At 45.7% G+C, this 15,001-nt stretch overlaps 7 protein-coding genes across 11 annotated transcripts; 5 read left to right on the top strand and 2 right to left on the bottom strand.

The window, feature by feature from the left end:
- The first annotated feature begins 346 nt into the window (after positions 1-346).
- LOC6900689 (uncharacterized) lies at positions 347-1,579 on the top strand. The gene is made up of 5 exons (XM_002135017.3): positions 347-717; positions 786-869; positions 942-1,089; positions 1,144-1,230; positions 1,300-1,579. The coding sequence occupies exons 1-5, from the start codon at positions 496-498 to the stop codon at positions 1,482-1,484; spliced, it is 726 nt and encodes a 241-aa protein (XP_002135053.3). The 5' UTR covers positions 347-495; the 3' UTR covers positions 1,485-1,579.
- LOC26532325 (uncharacterized) lies at positions 1,537-2,420 on the top strand. 4 transcript variants are annotated; one of them, XM_015187677.2, is made up of 4 exons: positions 1,537-1,735; positions 1,794-1,877; positions 1,942-2,089; positions 2,141-2,420. In XM_015187677.2, the coding sequence occupies exons 1-4, from the start codon at positions 1,610-1,612 to the stop codon at positions 2,371-2,373; spliced, it is 591 nt and encodes a 196-aa protein (XP_015043163.2). In that variant the 5' UTR covers positions 1,537-1,609; the 3' UTR covers positions 2,374-2,420. The 4 variants fall into 4 exon arrangements, with proteins under 4 accessions (XP_015043163.2, XP_033239256.1, XP_033239255.1 ...); XM_033383364.1 differs by having other exon boundaries at positions 1,596-1,731; XM_015187674.2 differs by having other exon boundaries at positions 1,694-1,735; positions 2,030-2,089.
- Positions 2,421-3,156: 736 nt separating this feature from the next.
- LOC6900688 (uncharacterized) lies at positions 3,157-4,390 on the top strand. The gene is made up of 3 exons (XM_002135016.3): positions 3,157-3,345; positions 3,430-3,661; positions 3,721-4,390. Exons 1-3 carry the CDS (start codon positions 3,229-3,231, stop codon positions 3,981-3,983), a joined length of 612 nt encoding a protein of 203 aa, XP_002135052.2. The 5' UTR covers positions 3,157-3,228; the 3' UTR covers positions 3,984-4,390.
- LOC6900687 (uncharacterized) lies at positions 4,379-5,164 on the bottom strand. The gene is made up of 4 exons (XM_002135015.3): positions 4,974-5,164; positions 4,826-4,909; positions 4,601-4,748; positions 4,379-4,533 (listed from the first exon to the last, which is right to left on the bottom strand). Exons 1-4 carry the CDS (start codon positions 5,082-5,084, stop codon positions 4,430-4,432), a joined length of 447 nt encoding a protein of 148 aa, XP_002135051.2. The 5' UTR covers positions 5,085-5,164; the 3' UTR covers positions 4,379-4,429.
- Positions 5,165-5,612: 448 nt separating this feature from the next.
- On the top strand, positions 5,613-6,582 carry LOC6900686 (uncharacterized). Of its 2 annotated transcripts, none has more exons than XM_033383363.1 (4): positions 5,613-5,840; positions 5,903-6,024; positions 6,082-6,232; positions 6,295-6,582. In XM_033383363.1, the coding sequence occupies exons 1-4, from the start codon at positions 5,660-5,662 to the stop codon at positions 6,441-6,443; spliced, it is 603 nt and encodes a 200-aa protein (XP_033239254.1). In that variant the 5' UTR covers positions 5,613-5,659; the 3' UTR covers positions 6,444-6,582. The 2 variants fall into 2 exon arrangements, with proteins under 2 accessions (XP_033239254.1, XP_015043156.2); XM_015187670.2 differs by having other exon boundaries at positions 5,614-5,840; positions 5,906-6,024.
- Positions 6,583-7,794: 1,212 nt separating this feature from the next.
- Positions 7,795-9,351, top strand: LOC26533538 (UNC93-like protein). Its single transcript, XM_015187669.2, has 2 exons — positions 7,795-8,903; positions 8,956-9,351. Exon 1 carries the CDS (start codon positions 7,987-7,989, stop codon positions 8,746-8,748), a length of 762 nt encoding a protein of 253 aa, XP_015043155.2. The 5' UTR covers positions 7,795-7,986; the 3' UTR covers positions 8,749-8,903; positions 8,956-9,351.
- A 1,630-nt stretch (positions 9,352-10,981) lies between these two features.
- On the bottom strand, positions 10,982-12,823 carry LOC6900685 (cytosolic non-specific dipeptidase-like). The gene has a single exon (XM_002135013.3). It carries the CDS (start codon positions 12,821-12,823, stop codon positions 10,982-10,984), a length of 1,842 nt encoding a protein of 613 aa, XP_002135049.3.
- Between the last annotated feature and the right edge of the window lie 2,178 nt (positions 12,824-15,001).

Raw genomic sequence — 15,001 nt, 5'->3', positions numbered from 1 at the left:
ATATATATCGAAATATATGTACATACCGTAAATATAACGACGATTTATTCATATTTCTCGATTTTTATATTCGATTTAATATTAATAGCTTGCTAGAACATTCAGCCGATAAATGAATCAATTTTCTGCAATATTGGCTGATTTTAAGTACTTCCTTTTATTTTATTGAATCTAAAATAATTTTTAAAGAAAAAGGTAAACAAAAATGTATTTTTTGTACATCGTAGCTACACATTTTGCTATATATATCAACAACATATACATATATGTATAAAACGTTAGTTTTTCCATTATCGATATACACATACATATATCGAAAATCTCTATTTTTCATATGGCAGCTCCTGCCAGCTGATTACAGTTTTAAGGCGGCTGAAAGTTCGAATTTAAAAAGGCTGTTGTGAATTGTAAGCCAATAAATAAATGTAGCTTTGAAATCTCAGGTGCTTTGTTAAAATGATCGTCCGACGTACAATTTTGTTTTTTACGTAAATCATGGCAAAAGACAAAGACAAAAAGAAACCGAAGAAACTCCCTCCGAAAAAGGACGCAAAGAAACAAGAAAGCAGCCGTAAAAACAAAAAGAAACCGTCTACCAACCCACTAATAGTTGCTATTGAAAGGAATCTGCTGAAAATATGCTACTGCATAGCCATAAGCGATCTGATTCATGCCCTGTATTTTGCAGTGCAGGCCACGATTCTGCTGGTTGTGCGCGTGAGTATTTGTCAAATGTATCTGTGTATCGCATCAGCTCTTAAAAATTCTGCCATTACTACTCGTAGTTTCACATCGTTTCAAGCCTCGCCTTGGCTGGCACAATATTCTGGGTTTTGGTGGTGATCGTCCTGCTGGTGGGCCTGTGGAAGGTTTGTATAATTCTTTGAGACATACCATACTATGCCCTGAGAATGGATGATTACGATTTATACGTTCTACAGCGTCGTCCAGCGTTTGTCCGGGCGTGGATACTATTTTCTGGAGTGGGTTTCGTTATGGACATATTATTTCTGTTGTGGGGCATAACAAGTTCCATAACTGTGGACTGGGATCACCTCACGGAGTTCACGATCATATTTATTGGTATACGTAAGTTGATATACGAGGACTTTCGATCCCTAAGATAATTGTACCCCATTTCAGTTGTGGAATTTACCTGCATATATTTCATATATCGATATTATTTGCTAATGGAGGGTAGCGCGGGGTCGAAGGAAGCCGAAACGGGATGTAAGGATGTACATAGATTCGGAGCTTATGAAAATTTTCTGTAATAAGTTTCATCGACCACTTGAATAGGTTGTAAATCCGGGGGCAGTAAAAAAAGCACCGACAGGAAGACGAAGAGTGGAAGTGAAAAGAAGAAACCGGATGACAAAAAGAAGGCAAAGGAGAAGAAAGCCAAGGAGAAGAAAAAGGCGCAGGACAAGAAGAAAGCCGACGCGAAGAAGAAAGCGGACGCAAAGAAGAAAGGGAAGAAATGATTCGTTGCCTTCTTCGTTTTGTTTGTCATTATTTCCTTGTTGCTTGGTTGGCCTTGTGTTTCAATTCCAAATAAAATATTTATATTTTGTATACATTCCAAAAATTCCGAACTGAAAGGCAAAATATGGCAGACCAGCCCATAAAAGTGCAGAGAGATTATCTGAAGATAGTTTGTTACGCGATTGCCGCATTTGAAGCGCTTCATTCACTGTACTTTTTGCTGGATACTGCCTATTTGTTGATATCGTACGTAAGTGACAGTCAGATAGTCCAATTGTATCGTTATATTCTTCATCTTTCCTATCCAGACGAACCTATATACCATAATGGCTTTCCTGGGAACCAACGTTTGGGTTCTGACTGTTGTCGCACTCTCTGTGGGTCTATGGAAGGTAAATGTTAGACAAGACTGTTCCAATTTGATCTCTTACTCTCACACACTACAACCTACTCAAGGAAAGACCGATGCTTTTTATATTTTGGTTTTTCTTCTCGGGAATCGGTACTATCACGGATATTGTGTATATGGTTTGGAATGTGACAGCGTCCCTTACTTTCGACTTGGCCCATTTCCTCCGGTGGACCATCCTCTACTGTGGCATAGGTATACAAAGCATATCAACTAAAGAGTAATATCTATCCGCATTAATTGCAGTTCTCGAGTGCACTGGTCTGTATTTGGTTTACAGTTACTATCAAAGATTGAATCGCCAAAAGAACGACGACTCCGCTTCGAGACCCAAAGACTCCGCTTTGAGACCCAAAGACTCCGCTTCGAGACCCAAAAACTCCGCTTCGAGGCCCAAACGTCGTAAACGGTACGTCCCGAAGTCTCCGGCTCTGCAAAGCGGAACGACATCATATCCAGCTACAGATACGAAGCGCTAAGCAGGAAAGCAGTATTAGGGACCGATATATATATTTTGTATACAACAGACCTCCCCGTTAAAAATCTTTACAAAAAAATTGCATGCAGTTGGGGTGGGGTCTCAATTTACTGGTCAAGTGGGGGATGGATGTGGAAATCAATTCTCTTCTTCGTCTTCGAGCTGACGAGCTACAAACAATAATAATAATTGACTTACGTAGCTCTCTATACGAGTATATGTTGGTACATATTTTTTGTGGCCTGTTCGGCGGCCGTCTTCAGCCTGGTAGTCACGTTGCCCCCAACCACCCCAGTTGCCCCTCCCCCATGGGGACAAGAATCCAATCTCCAAGGCTTGCTGACAAAACAAATGCCATAAATGAAGGACGGACAGATGTTCACACAAACTTGTCACATAGTCAGTGGTGGTCTGGAGGCTGGAGGCTGGGCGCTGGGCGCTGGGGGCTGGGGGCGGAGTCAAATCACATTGGTATTGATTGTTTTGGGATTCCAGAATGCATTACTATTTACAGCTGTGTAACCATACGGGAAGCAAGATTATTCTTTATGGGATGGAGAGCCATAAAGATAATTACAAGAATGAAAATTGGTTCACATGGCTACAAGTCTATCGGTGTGGAGACCACTGTGCCACAGGCCGAGGACTTTTGGCAATCAAACGGCATTGATTAACAGCCAGGGCTCTGGTTCTGGTTCTGTTTCTCGTTCTGGTTCTTGACTGTGTGGTTGTGTGTGTGGGTGTGTGTGTGTGTGCTTGGGAGGGAAGTACGTGCTTATCATCATTATAGCTTTGATTTAGTAGACAACAACATTGCCTGCCAGTGCTCTGATGAACTTTCTGCTAGGGCGATGCGATGGAGTCGTCGAAGTCTGATGGATATTTAGTGCTGTGCGCCTATTCCATTGCACTGCTCGATTTGGTATCCGCAGTGCTCTTTGCCGTTGTCTCCGGGATGCTCTATGTGAAGAATGTAAGAGGGTTACTGTTATCATCCATGATGATGATGCTGATGATGATGGTGATGGTGAATTTACGGTGAAAATTATAATTCCAGAACCATTGGACCTCTCTGGTGGCAATGATCTTTACTATATTTTGGATTATTATAATTATCGTGCTGGCAGTGGGGATCTACAAGCGCCAGTTGGCTTTGATTCGTTGCTGGCTGGTCTTCACCTGCATTGGAATATTGCTAGATGGGTTTATTCTGATTTATGGCCTGACCCTAGCCGTTTCCGTGAACTGGGATGGCGTCAAAATCACAGTCTTACCTTTTGTGGGCTTGGGTGAGTTGGCCAAATCGAACTGATTCCATCTTATGACAATTCGTGATGTCTCTTTGCAGCTGTGGAAATGACTTTTGTCTATATCATACATCTCTTGTATCTGGAAATGACTGAATTTCCCAATCCACAGCCCCAGCCACAGCTAAGGACCCGAGGGGGATCTCATAAGTACTTAGAGACGAAATTCTCAGAGGCTGACGAGAAACCGGCAAAAAGAAACGGGAAACAGCTTAGAGCCAAAGATGAGGACTACGAGTATTATCGTCAGAAGAAGCTTTCTAAAGAGCACAAGCAGCGGAGCAAAGCTAACCTCACCAATTAGGAAAGGACGTTGGGCCATTGATTGCCCTAAGGTCATCTGAAGCTGATCTATTATACCTGTACATACATATATTTGAAACAAGCCGCGTAGCAGAACACCACAACATCTTTCCAGTACTGTATGGCTGTATAGCAGAGGCAGCCTTTTTTTTATTTTGTCTAGATCAAAGCTCTTTAAGTTTATATAACATTAAGGATGCGGACCACTCACTCACACTGGGATACAGATAGGTACACCTACAGAGACGTGCGTGTGCCAATGTTAAACACAAAATCCTTTTAAAATAATTTGCGCAGCAGCCAAGAAGGAAAAATCAAGAAAAAGGCATTCAGCTGTAGAGAATCGAAGCTTTAAGCACCCTAAGAAAATGTTCCCCTAAATAAAATATACAATCATTTAAGCGTTAACTCAACTGTAATTGAAACAAAGGAAGATCAAGGTTACTCTCATCGGGACTTGCTGTTGGACTCCAGCGGTCGTTTGCATCTTTTACAACGAGCCAGGGCCTTATAGAACTGATAGATGGTGTACAGGAAAACAAGCTCCACAACTGAAAAGGGGGAAGACACACAGAAATGATTAGAAATATCTGCCTAATCGCCATTCACGATGCTCACTCAATCCCGACATGAGAAACAGGCCATTCCTGACCAGGCCCGCTTGGAATGTGCTCTGGCTGAAAAAGGCGTACAGAAGCAGACACATTTCCAGCAAGATGCCGCCCTCGGAGAAGAGGATCCAGGCACGTAGGCATCTGGGATTGCGCTGTAATTAAACGAGGATGGAAATACGGAATACGATTATCATTATTGGGATCCCACCGATCGGTGGTCGTACTGTACCGCATAGATGCCAACGAGGAGCACGACAATCATTGAGACCCAGAAGATGCCAAATACTACTGCGAATATGGTAAGCCAACTTAGCTGTGAGAAGAGTTTCGGCTTAGGATATGTATATATGTATTTGTATATGCGGAGACATGCTTACATGCTCGAAGATCGTGTCGAGACAGAGCCCGGCAAATAGTGAGGCGCAGATCAGATCGAACATGGCTATGATATAGGCCCAAATCAATAGGGAATTCTCAGGCCTGAGCATAATTGGAGAAAGCAGCAACAGAGAGAGCAGTTCGAACCTTTTGACAATCCATGGAAAGTAGGTTTGATTGCTCTGGCCGAGCATACCTTTGCCCTCTGCAAGGGTATCAAAACGGAAACGGAAACAGCAGCCAAGTCTCGGTCTTGCTCGGGGCTGGGACTGGGCTGACTTGGCTGCCGAGGTTGTCGCATCTATTTATGCAAGGAAAAAATGAGACATACTCCTATACATATACATTATATGTATGTATGTATATATACATAATGCCACGCTGATGAAATACGTGCGGCGGCTACACACACGCACAAACAGCCATTACTCTTCCTGAGTGTGAGAGAATCCCCGTTGACAAATATAATTTACTTTTTTCGCGCTCATTTGCAACTCGGTTTAAGGAAGTGGGGGCCACACGAGCAGCCCACACCCCCCCCAGAGCGCCCCAGGGTGCTACAAAAACCTTTTTAAACATTTCACTTCCAGTTTCAGTTTTTTGTCAACAGGCAGGCAGCCGGAGAAACATAGAGTGTGAGATATATAGATAGACAAACGGAGACGAAAAGAGAGATACTGGCACTATGGTGAATTCCTTGCATGCCTTTGGGCTGGCCATTGGCTGGATGGACATTCTGGGAGTCCTTGTCTTCGAACTGATGATCTTCTACTTGATGCGTAGTCGCGCGGCCCAAGAGGCCCCCAACGATGCCGAGGTGCCGCCAGATGAAGGCGTTGTTAGGCAACAAAGGAAGCACCTGACAGGTAAGTAAATGGCAACCAAGCCCGTAAGTCATGCGGCTTCTTTCTGCTCTTCCTGCTCCCAGTAGGATTATTTGGCCCCAGATACTTGAAGGATTCAACAAAGACTTGGATATTCTGGGCATATTTGTTTCTATTGAATGTTTGGATTGTGGTGACATTCCTTATGATAGCAGGCATTACATGGGTGAGTGCATTCTGGAATATCTTCAACTATCCCCCGTGTCGCTCCCTCCATTCACAGCACAAGCCGGAGCTAATGATATGCTGGCTGGTTTGGTGCGTCGGTGGCATATTCCTGGATGTTTTCTTTGTGCTTTGGTGGTGCATCGAGCTGTGTGCGGGCGACACCATTGAGGCCCTGACCAACATTATTATCTCTCTGCTGACCATGAGTAATTTGTGTGGATATTGAAGACTTGTTTGAGTTATTATCCAATTGGTTTCCACCTTCTAGTTATTGAGTTTGGGTTCATATTTGTGATTTTTACCATCTACACGAACTTGTCGAACGCGCCTGATGAGAATGTCAAGGATTCTGGCCTATTTTTGATCGTGAAAAATGCCATGGATCCCAGCCAGTGGATACGTTTATTGTTTGCTTAGCGCACTTACAAATACCATCTACCACTGGGTAGGACTCTATTAGAAGGCCTGTACATTACTATTCCATCCAGAAATCAACTATAGTCTTTTCCAATTGCGAAACTCTCTTTGAAATATAAAAAAAAATGCATTCAATTTTAGAAACTCTTCTTTCCATAAGTCATGCGACATGGCAAACAAACACAAAGAACATTATGTAGCTCTGCTGCTCCACTCCACTTCCAGCTCCAGCTCCAGTACCAGTTCCATCTTCGTTTGTTGTGTTACTTTATTTCATCTTGCTCTTTCGACTGCTTTGTAGTTTTTAATGGCTTGCAACACGGAAATTGATTCATTTCCGCTTTTGTTTTGCGTTTCCGTTTGCGTTTGCGTCTGCGTCTGCCTGGACCAGAAGGCCGATGGCCGCTTAAAGCTCGGAGCTGCCAGCCTGCCAGCCAGCCTGCCACATCTGAAATCAAATTGAAAATGTTTAGTCCTAATTCGGCATCTAATTCTATTTGTCAAGCTTGGAACAGACTGCGGGAATTGTCAACAGCATCAGCGGGAGGGAGCTGTCACTTGCAACACGAAGCCAAAGTGAAAAGCAAAATATTTCTTCTTTATTAAACATAGCTTGGAGTCGCTTTTTCTTTCGTTCTACTGTTGTGTTTTTTTTTTTTTTTTTGTTCGCCATCCTCCTCCAAGGAGCGACTGGCTGCTCAAATTTATTGTTTGCAAATTGAAATTCTTGTCGACACGCACGAGCAAATCCATTGGGAATGCACGGCACAGCAGCTCGTCAGCGTCAGCATCAGAGTCAGCTTCAGCTTCAGAGTCCGCCCCAGTGTCAGCTTCAGAGTAGGAGTGAGCCTTGGCTATGGGGACGGCGGCTCTGGGATGATGGGATGGCTTTTGTGCTTGGGCAGCTCATCATGGCTCGCTTTTTAGTATTTATTAAAACTGTGCCATGAAATTTGTGTTCAAAAAATAAGCAAATATTTTATAGCTGCTGTGCTGTCAATACTTCAACTGGGAAAAGTCGAATATTGGAGATGCCTCGTAGAAGTTTCCATAGAAATCAGAAATCCCTGGATGGTCCCTTCATAGTGAAGTAACCTCGAAGAAGTGCTCCTCCTCCCCCTAAGGGCAATCCAGTTGATACTCTGTCTAGGACTCTTCTCAGTCTCCTTCGTCGGTGTACGGTTACGGTTACCAACAGTCGAAGTGAGTCAGGTAAGTGAAGGCGAGGTAAGGTAAGGTAAGGTAAGGTAAGGTAAGGTAAAGAAGGTAAGATTTCTTCTCAGTCTACACTGTACTACACACACCAACATATTCTCACGACTGTCGGCGGAAATTTCCTGGTCATCTGGTCATCTGTCTGCGTCTTGGCTGGCTTGGATACCTAAACCCTAACCGAAGCAAACCCGTCCTGAAATCCACAGCACTGCAGGCGCCCGAGGAGGAGCCGGGAAACGATACCAACACTGACTACACCTGCTGCGGTCACAATTACTGCAGCTCTCATGCCAAGGATATCCCACAGCCCTTGGCGAAGGACGTCTTCATGCTGATCATGATCTATGTACCGTGTCTTGTGATCGCAGTCGTCCTGGTAGTTTTCTTCTTGGATCCGCTCACTCGCTATGGCGAGGGCCGCAAGGGTTCTCATTCCAAGAATAGCACTGTCCTGAGAAATATGTTGGCCACATTTCGCCAGATGAAGCGGACCAATCAGCAGATGCTCATCCCTCTGACCGTTTTCATCGGGCTGGAGCAGGCCTGGATAGCGGCGGAGTACACGCAGGGATTTGTGGCCTGTGCCCTCGGCGTCAACATGATCGGCTATGTGATGATCACTTGGGGGGTTATGGACTCCTTAGCATGCGCCTTTTTTGGCATAGCGATGAAGTACATCGGCCGTTCAATGATTATATTTATAGGTGCATCCTTGAACGTCATCATAATGGGATTCAAGCTCCATTATCGGCCAGTGCCGGACCATCCCGTTGTCTTCTATGCTCTAGCCGGAGTCTGGGGCATCAGTGACGCTGCTTGGGTCACCCAGATCCAGGCCTTCTACGGACTCCTCTTTCGACGGCACAAGGAGGCCGCCTTCTCCAACTATCGCCTGTTCGAGTCGGTCGGATTTGTGCTCGGCTTCATCTACTCCAGCCTGCTGTGCATCCAGTCGAAACTCTACATCATGCTGCTTATACTCACACTGGGCCTGATCGGATTTTTGGCCGTTGAGGTGCTCTATCAGAATAAGGTGAGTGTTTTCCCAGGTGTGGTGGGTTTCGGCTGTGGGGGGGCCGCTCAATTGTGACAAGAGAGACTCCAAGCGAAGCGCAGTGCAGTGAAGTTCATTCTCCACGATATAATCGGATTGCAACGCCGCTGACGGATTAGTGTGCTGCCGAGATGGGGACTCTTTACGTCTTCGCTTTCGTTTGTTTTCTGGTCTGGCTGGATGGAGGTAAGGTAGGTGACCGCTTTGTTCTTCAACTTCAAGCCCAAGCTGTGTGTTCTTTAGGCCTAGCGCAACGACGTGATGTTGAAGGCCCACCCATAAGCGTCTTTAGTGGATCACAAGGATCTGACAGGCAGCCTGGATCTATAACTGTAACTGGAAGAAATGGAAGGCCAGGTGCATCTGTTCAATCCCGTTGTCCTTGCTGTGGTGCCCTTGGAGGGAGCAAATATGGCGGACAAGGAGGTCATGGAGGCGGTAAAAATGGTGGACATGGCGGAAAGGGCGGAGGAGGAGGAGGAGGTGGAGGTGGGGGTGGCAATGGATCCCCAGGACTGCCCGGCAGTCCAGGAGCCCCTCGGGGCGTTGATCAGTAATAAAGCTACGGCGATCCAAGCAAACCGTACATAAATACTTGTATTTTCAGTTGTTTTTAATAATTATGACTAAGAACGAGCACCTGCCGGTTTCTAATTATTTTTCCGCTTGAAAATCATTCCCATATTTTACGAGGCAGAGCTTGATTGGGGTACATGGTTTTCCTAAAGAACAGAAAATAAATCATATTGCGCATATTGCAGTTGGACGTGAGTAAAGACTGTCTGGCTTTTGTGCCATAAATATTATGGCTTCTCTAAAATGAATATTTGAAAAACGAATGCTTCTAAAAGCCGCTACCGCATTCTACATTCCTCGCAATGCGCTAAACAATTTTAATTAAATTTTATAACAATATTCAACAGGCCACCCACCCACCCATTCCACTTCTCCCAGCATAATCAATGTCCGCATTCACCTGCTCAACTATTCAATACAATTCCTTTTCAGTTGTGGACAAAAGGTGCTCGATGAGAGCAAAAAATCGAACCAAAGGAGAGAGAGGCAGAGTCTACGCAGGAAATTGATTGATTTCCGCTTTGCGGAGGAGAAAACGGAACGGAGAACACGGTTGCCATTTCTAAACAAATTCCGTTCTCTCTTTTCTTTTTTTTTTTGGTTTGTCGGATTAGACTTTGGGAGGGGGGAGTGGGTTGTATGGCAATTAGCTGACTTTGCCCGGGGGCAGTTGCATCAGCAGCGCCTCCCACAGCCACCGAATGTTGGCCCTGCCCAAACACAAACTGCGTGCGTGTCCAGGCCTTCAGGGGCATGGAGATACTTGTGGCAGCAAACATAAACATAGACAAAACATACACTATAACTCCTCACCCCCCCCAAATGCGCACACACACGCATACCACAGACTCGCAGAGCGATGTTTTCGGAAAATGTAGATTATTGTGGGGATGCCACCTTGTCACCTTGCCACAGTTTCGGTGTTCTGTCTCCTGTTCTCCCGTTATGTGTGTACATATCTTTGGCACTGCCAATGCAAGTGTGTGTATGTGTGTGCAGGTTTAAGCCAAAAGCTCGTTACATGCTCAATTAAACCGGAAGCGACGCTACAGGAAGCTTCAGTCACGCTTTGTATAGTTTTGCATATGCAGTCGCATTTCTAGTCGCACCAAAATCTGGATCTGAGCCAGGCGACAACAAAAATCTTCAATCTTAACGAGTATACTGTATAGTACAGTGTAATGTGTATACGCAAACGAGGGCGAACGTTGTGAGTTGCTGCAGAGACCGCAACTCTACACTTACACCCGATACTTAGTCAGTATGGCTCTCCTCCGGCAGACGGCTCTGACATTGAACGACACGACAAAGATTGCGTGCGAGAGAGGGAGAGAGAGAGGGAGAGGGAGAGAGAGAGAGAGAGGGACGGACAGACTCGGCTATTGATGCTGATCAAGAATATATGTATATACTTTATGGGGTCGGAAACGATTCCTTCTGGACGTTACACACATCCATTTTCACCACAAATCTAATATACCCCAATACTCCTTTTTAGTATCGGGTATAAAAATCAGTAATTTCAATCTCTCTTACGTCAGTTTTCCCTCCAAATACTTGCCACTATGGAAACCGGGGATAGTAATCGAAAGCGATAGGTACATGTAGCTCAGATAGTTTCAATATGCACATATGTATGCTTTTATTTAAAAGTAGAATGTATGAATTTTCACAAGAATTTCCGTGGATACGATTACTTTGGGGAGAAAATGTAGTGATTGTTCCTATGGCGCCTAAAGGGGGCACACAGCCAATCCTTCAACCTTTTCCGTTTATTTGTTTCGTGCTCCTCTGGATGCTTGTTCAGAGGTTTCATGGATTTGGTCCTTCTCATATGGGAAAATACACTGTGTTTCTGCGAAGATTGCACGGGCGGCTTTAGCATCTCCGCTATGCCTCTCCGATTGCAGTACTCGAAAATGACATCGCACTTGCACCGTGCTGGCAGCAGCGACATCTCAAGTATCAGTCCCGTGCAAACTTTGATATTGCGAAGGAAACACTGTTTGGGGATGGACTCGTTGACCACGTGAGAGTAGTCCATGCGCTGGGCATAGGGTATCAGGATGATGGGCTTGCCGGTAATCTTATGGAAAGTGCTGGCGATCGGAAGGCAGGTCACAATGTTCATCGATAGATCTGGCTCCACTTGGTAGACACGGCTGATGGATCGAACGAGGGCCTTACTGTATCTGGCATCGATGCCCCACGAATAAGGATCACACGCATCCAACAGATGGATCTTAAGGGTGGTCCGAATCTTTAGATCTTCGTACTGCGTATGCAGAAACTCTTCGACGTGGGTCTGGACAAGGCTTACCATTTGATCGGGAAGAAGTTTAATGGAAAACTTGCCCATCACAGACATTGGCAGCGCCGTACATGAACCCTTCCGGCTGAAAGAGCCCTCGATTCCGTGCATAGTCATGGTGCCCTGGCACCAGCGATTATGCAGCAGCTCTGCCTTCGTCAGTTCATATCTGAGGCGCCTGATGCCGAACTGGTCTTTGTAGGCATATTCACTGAAAATCGCCGACTCGAGAAGGGTCCACTCCGTTACGGCAGTGGGTCTCACCATGTTTTGGATCGCGGGTATCTGAATCACATGCAGATTGTCGACAAGGCTGTTCATCAGAGTGCACACATCCGTCATTGGCTCATATACGAGCCCTCCCGATGCCCCTTCAATGCTTTTCGCTCCGCCACGCATCTCCAGGCCGAAGTGAGCCCAGCCGGTCAGGCTGCAGCTCATCAGTGGCCTCTCGTCGTTTATCCAGGAGTTGTTACCGAACACAATACAATCAACGTCCTGAAAGAACTCTCTCTTCACTTCTATATAATGCTGGAGCCCGACACTGCCCACTGCGTGCATGATCTCCACAATGAATTTGATATTTATCGGAAGATCGCCGTGCTGTTCCAACCAGGTCTCGATGGCCTGTAGCCAGCACACTGCCATGCCCTTTCCGGTGGAGACTCCGCGCCCGTACAGCATGTCGTCGTTCATGTAAAACTCAAAGGGCTCGGAGAGCCAGCCATCCTCAAACTTCGCCGGAGCAACGTCTAGGTACGCGTAGACCAGAACTGTGTTCTTCGTGGGTGAAGAAAAGTAGTGGGCGAAAATGACTTTTGGATGAGGTGAGGTGTCACAAATAGCACGGGGAATGTTGATGTTGTACTCATAGATAGTGAATCTCATCCTCTCCAGACGGTCCCGATACATGCACATGGCCTTCAGACTTTCGGTAATACACTCCACATCCGCAGAGACTGATTTCAGACGTACAAAATCCTCTAGGTCGGCTAAGGCTTCATCGAAATTTTTCTCGATGGCAGCGTCCACCTGTCGATGCATCGCTGAGGCTCGCAAATTGTCTTCGTCGGTCCATTTGGGACGATTCTTAATCAGACAGTGTTCGCATCGACATGCCTCTGGGTGGGAGACTTTCAACTCCTCATCAGAGCCAGGGTAGACTCGACTCGATGACCTTTTTGATCTACGTGGTAGCCGTACATGAGTCTTAGGATCTATCATGCTGGTGAAATGAAATAAAAATTTAGGTAATGTAAGTACAGATACACTGTAAATTTTTGAAGACAGCCCGACAGTCAATGAACAACATCAAAACACAAGGCAACTATTTCTGTACGATTTGGTAAATACCATTTAAAGACCATACAAATTCAATCAAAGATATTACATGTATTTTTAGGAGGTGTATTTTTGTTTTAACTTTTAATGGGTTTTGAATACTCTGCAATTCTGACTATTGGCTGGCATTTGTCGCCTGCACCGACTCTCATTGTTTTGTGCGCACGGAAGTGGCATGCAGGAGAGCTCTATCAGGCAACAGTCAATTTGCTAAATAAACCCCGCAGTTAGTGCATTTTCCTTTTGTGCATGTTTATTAAGCAATTTAAAAAGGAGCTGCTGCACTTGCCACGAGCACTCTTCGAGCCCCACGGCCGTGCCGCATGCACACACACAGCTCCTGTGCGGGAGCCAACTGCCAACTGCCAAGTGCCACCTGCTTTTGTACAAGTATCTGTATCGCCTTAAGCAAATTATCGAGCACGCAAAATTGCTTTAGCAGACGGCAGGCAGCGCAACACAAAAGCGGCTGCCAATTAGCGCGACGACTCGGTGGTAACAGCCTCTATAATGTGCTTAGTCATGGCAGGACCTTTTACAGTAGGCACATAGGCACAGTTGCTGAACAGTGGCGACAGGACACGTGCCAAATACACACAGAGACCATCTGACATTTGCCAATGGAGGCCCGCAGATACATAATACGACTTGCAACATAGTTTTCTAGGCTATAGTGGAAAAGTTGCGCCCCGGCAGGACATCATGACTGACACACACACCCGCACACACACAGTCATAGATGGACACGGGATACGGGATACGGGCACACTTGGAATTGCAAATCAGTCGACTAATGTGTACATAATCAGTCATGTCCCAACATGTGAATTCCATTAGTGATACACGGCCATGCAAACAAACAAGCATTAATCAGCAGAGGCCGAGAACGAGAACGAGGACGAGGAACTGGGGAGAGGAAGAGAAGAGGAACTGCGAGATTGGCAGCGTGAGAGAGAGAGAGTCCAGGGAGACAGAAGTCCTCCTGTCATACAGTCCACTCACTGTCTATTACATCTGTCATTCCACATTCCATCTTTCATATTCCATATTCCATGTTTATGTTATTTATGCTTATTGTCTGGGGCCCACACGGGTCGCGGCGGATCGGCAGTATCGTGAATGGAGAAATATTGTCTGCTACTTATCGTGGTGGTCCCCATGCGACTTACAAATTACCGCAGCAGCAGCCTCACCTTGATTTATCCTCACATTTCAATCCCCTGCCAAGGCATGGCGACGTTCTCTTAATACGCCATTCATTTGGTCGCGTTATACTTCATTAAAGCAAGAGTACCAGCACCAGCTCCAGCTCCAGCTGCAGCTCCAGCAACGTCAGCCGGGGAAGGGGAAAGGCAAGGGCGCGGGCCCGCACTCAGCAGGGCGGCTGTATCCGGCGCCTTGGCCGCAAAGTGCAGTCGGCAAAAATTATGCGGCTCGTTTGCCATTCCATGCCATGAAATGCGACGGACGATGGCGATGGCGATGGCAAATGCAATGCCAACTTCGACTGGCCCAGCCATTCGTTTATCCCTTTGTTCTCATTTATTTGCATGTCATTTGCTTCGCTCGGCATCGGTGTTGCTGTCCCACTCTATCTGTGTCTCCTTCTCTCCCTCGCTGCGTCCGTCCGTCTCTTTCCCACTCGCATGTGTTGTTTGGTTGCTTCATTTTCTTGTGCTGCTGCTTGGGTCACGTTTGTCTGCCAGGATGCCAGTTACTTATGGCTGTTATGTGCATTATCAATATGCATTGTACAGCTCCTCTTGCCGCTTTATATTTTCCTAGCGTTTTCCTTCTTCTCCGCAGTGGATAGCGTAGCACAAATTGGTTGTGATGTCGGCTATAGCAGAATATGGAAACCCCTGCTAAGTTTGCTGCTTCTCGTATACTTGTACTCGAATGTGAATTTTAAGTTGTTTACTTAAAATTTCTTCAAATCAGAACATCCAGTCGCCGATTGACTTTGACCAGACCAAGCTTATTAGAGAGAAGCTTTTACGGAGCTTTAACCAGAGCGATTGGAGAGAACGAAATAAGCAGTATGTAGCAAAGAACAGAAAA

This window comes from Drosophila pseudoobscura, chromosome X (genome assembly GCF_009870125.1).
Source record: "Drosophila pseudoobscura strain MV-25-SWS-2005 chromosome X, UCI_Dpse_MV25, whole genome shotgun sequence".
NCBI lineage: Eukaryota > Metazoa > Arthropoda > Insecta > Diptera > Drosophilidae > Drosophila > Drosophila pseudoobscura.
The sequence above is the reverse complement of the archived record's forward strand: the minus strand, read 5'-3'. Positions and strand labels throughout refer to the sequence as shown.

What these genes read in the sequence shown, in the direction of transcription:
- LOC6900689 (XM_002135017.3), top strand. Translation starts at nt 496, where the DNA reads ATGGCAAAAGACAAAGACAAAAAGAAACCGAAGAAACTCCCTCCGAAA. An exon ending in CGATTCTGCTGGTTGTGCGC is followed by an intron (nt 718 to 785) that starts GTGAGTATTTGT and finishes TACTACTCGTAG; the next exon opens with TTTCACATCGTTTCAAGCCT. An exon ending in TGCTGGTGGGCCTGTGGAAG is followed by an intron (nt 870 to 941) that starts GTTTGTATAATT and finishes TACGTTCTACAG; the next exon opens with CGTCGTCCAGCGTTTGTCCG.
- LOC26532325 (XM_015187677.2), top strand. Translation starts at nt 1,610, where the DNA reads ATGGCAGACCAGCCCATAAAAGTGCAGAGAGATTATCTGAAGATAGTT. An exon ending in CCTATTTGTTGATATCGTAC is followed by an intron (nt 1,736 to 1,793) that starts GTAAGTGACAGT and finishes TTTCCTATCCAG; the next exon opens with ACGAACCTATATACCATAAT. An exon ending in TCTCTGTGGGTCTATGGAAG is followed by an intron (nt 1,878 to 1,941) that starts GTAAATGTTAGA and finishes AACCTACTCAAG; the next exon opens with GAAAGACCGATGCTTTTTAT.
- LOC6900688 (XM_002135016.3), top strand. Translation starts at nt 3,229, where the DNA reads ATGGAGTCGTCGAAGTCTGATGGATATTTAGTGCTGTGCGCCTATTCC. An exon ending in GGATGCTCTATGTGAAGAAT is followed by an intron (nt 3,346 to 3,429) that starts GTAAGAGGGTTA and finishes TTATAATTCCAG; the next exon opens with AACCATTGGACCTCTCTGGT. An exon ending in CTTACCTTTTGTGGGCTTGG is followed by an intron (nt 3,662 to 3,720) that starts GTGAGTTGGCCA and finishes GTCTCTTTGCAG; the next exon opens with CTGTGGAAATGACTTTTGTC.
- LOC6900687 (XM_002135015.3), bottom strand. Translation starts at nt 5,084, where the DNA reads ATGCTCAGGCCTGAGAATTCCCTATTGATTTGGGCCTATATCATAGCC. An exon ending in TCCTCGTTGGCATCTATGCG is followed by an intron (nt 4,749 to 4,825) that starts GTACAGTACGAC and finishes GTTTAATTACAG; the next exon opens with CGCAATCCCAGATGCCTACG. An exon ending in GTTTCTCATGTCGGGATTGA is followed by an intron (nt 4,534 to 4,600) that starts GTGAGCATCGTG and finishes CCCCCTTTTCAG; the next exon opens with TTGTGGAGCTTGTTTTCCTG.
- LOC6900686 (XM_033383363.1), top strand. Translation starts at nt 5,660, where the DNA reads ATGGTGAATTCCTTGCATGCCTTTGGGCTGGCCATTGGCTGGATGGAC. An exon ending in ACAAAGGAAGCACCTGACAG is followed by an intron (nt 5,841 to 5,902) that starts GTAAGTAAATGG and finishes TCCTGCTCCCAG; the next exon opens with TAGGATTATTTGGCCCCAGA. An exon ending in TATCTCTCTGCTGACCATGA is followed by an intron (nt 6,233 to 6,294) that starts GTAATTTGTGTG and finishes TCCACCTTCTAG; the next exon opens with TTATTGAGTTTGGGTTCATA.
- LOC26533538 (XM_015187669.2), top strand. Translation starts at nt 7,987, where the DNA reads ATGCTGATCATGATCTATGTACCGTGTCTTGTGATCGCAGTCGTCCTG.
- LOC6900685 (XM_002135013.3), bottom strand. Translation starts at nt 12,823, where the DNA reads ATGATAGATCCTAAGACTCATGTACGGCTACCACGTAGATCAAAAAGG.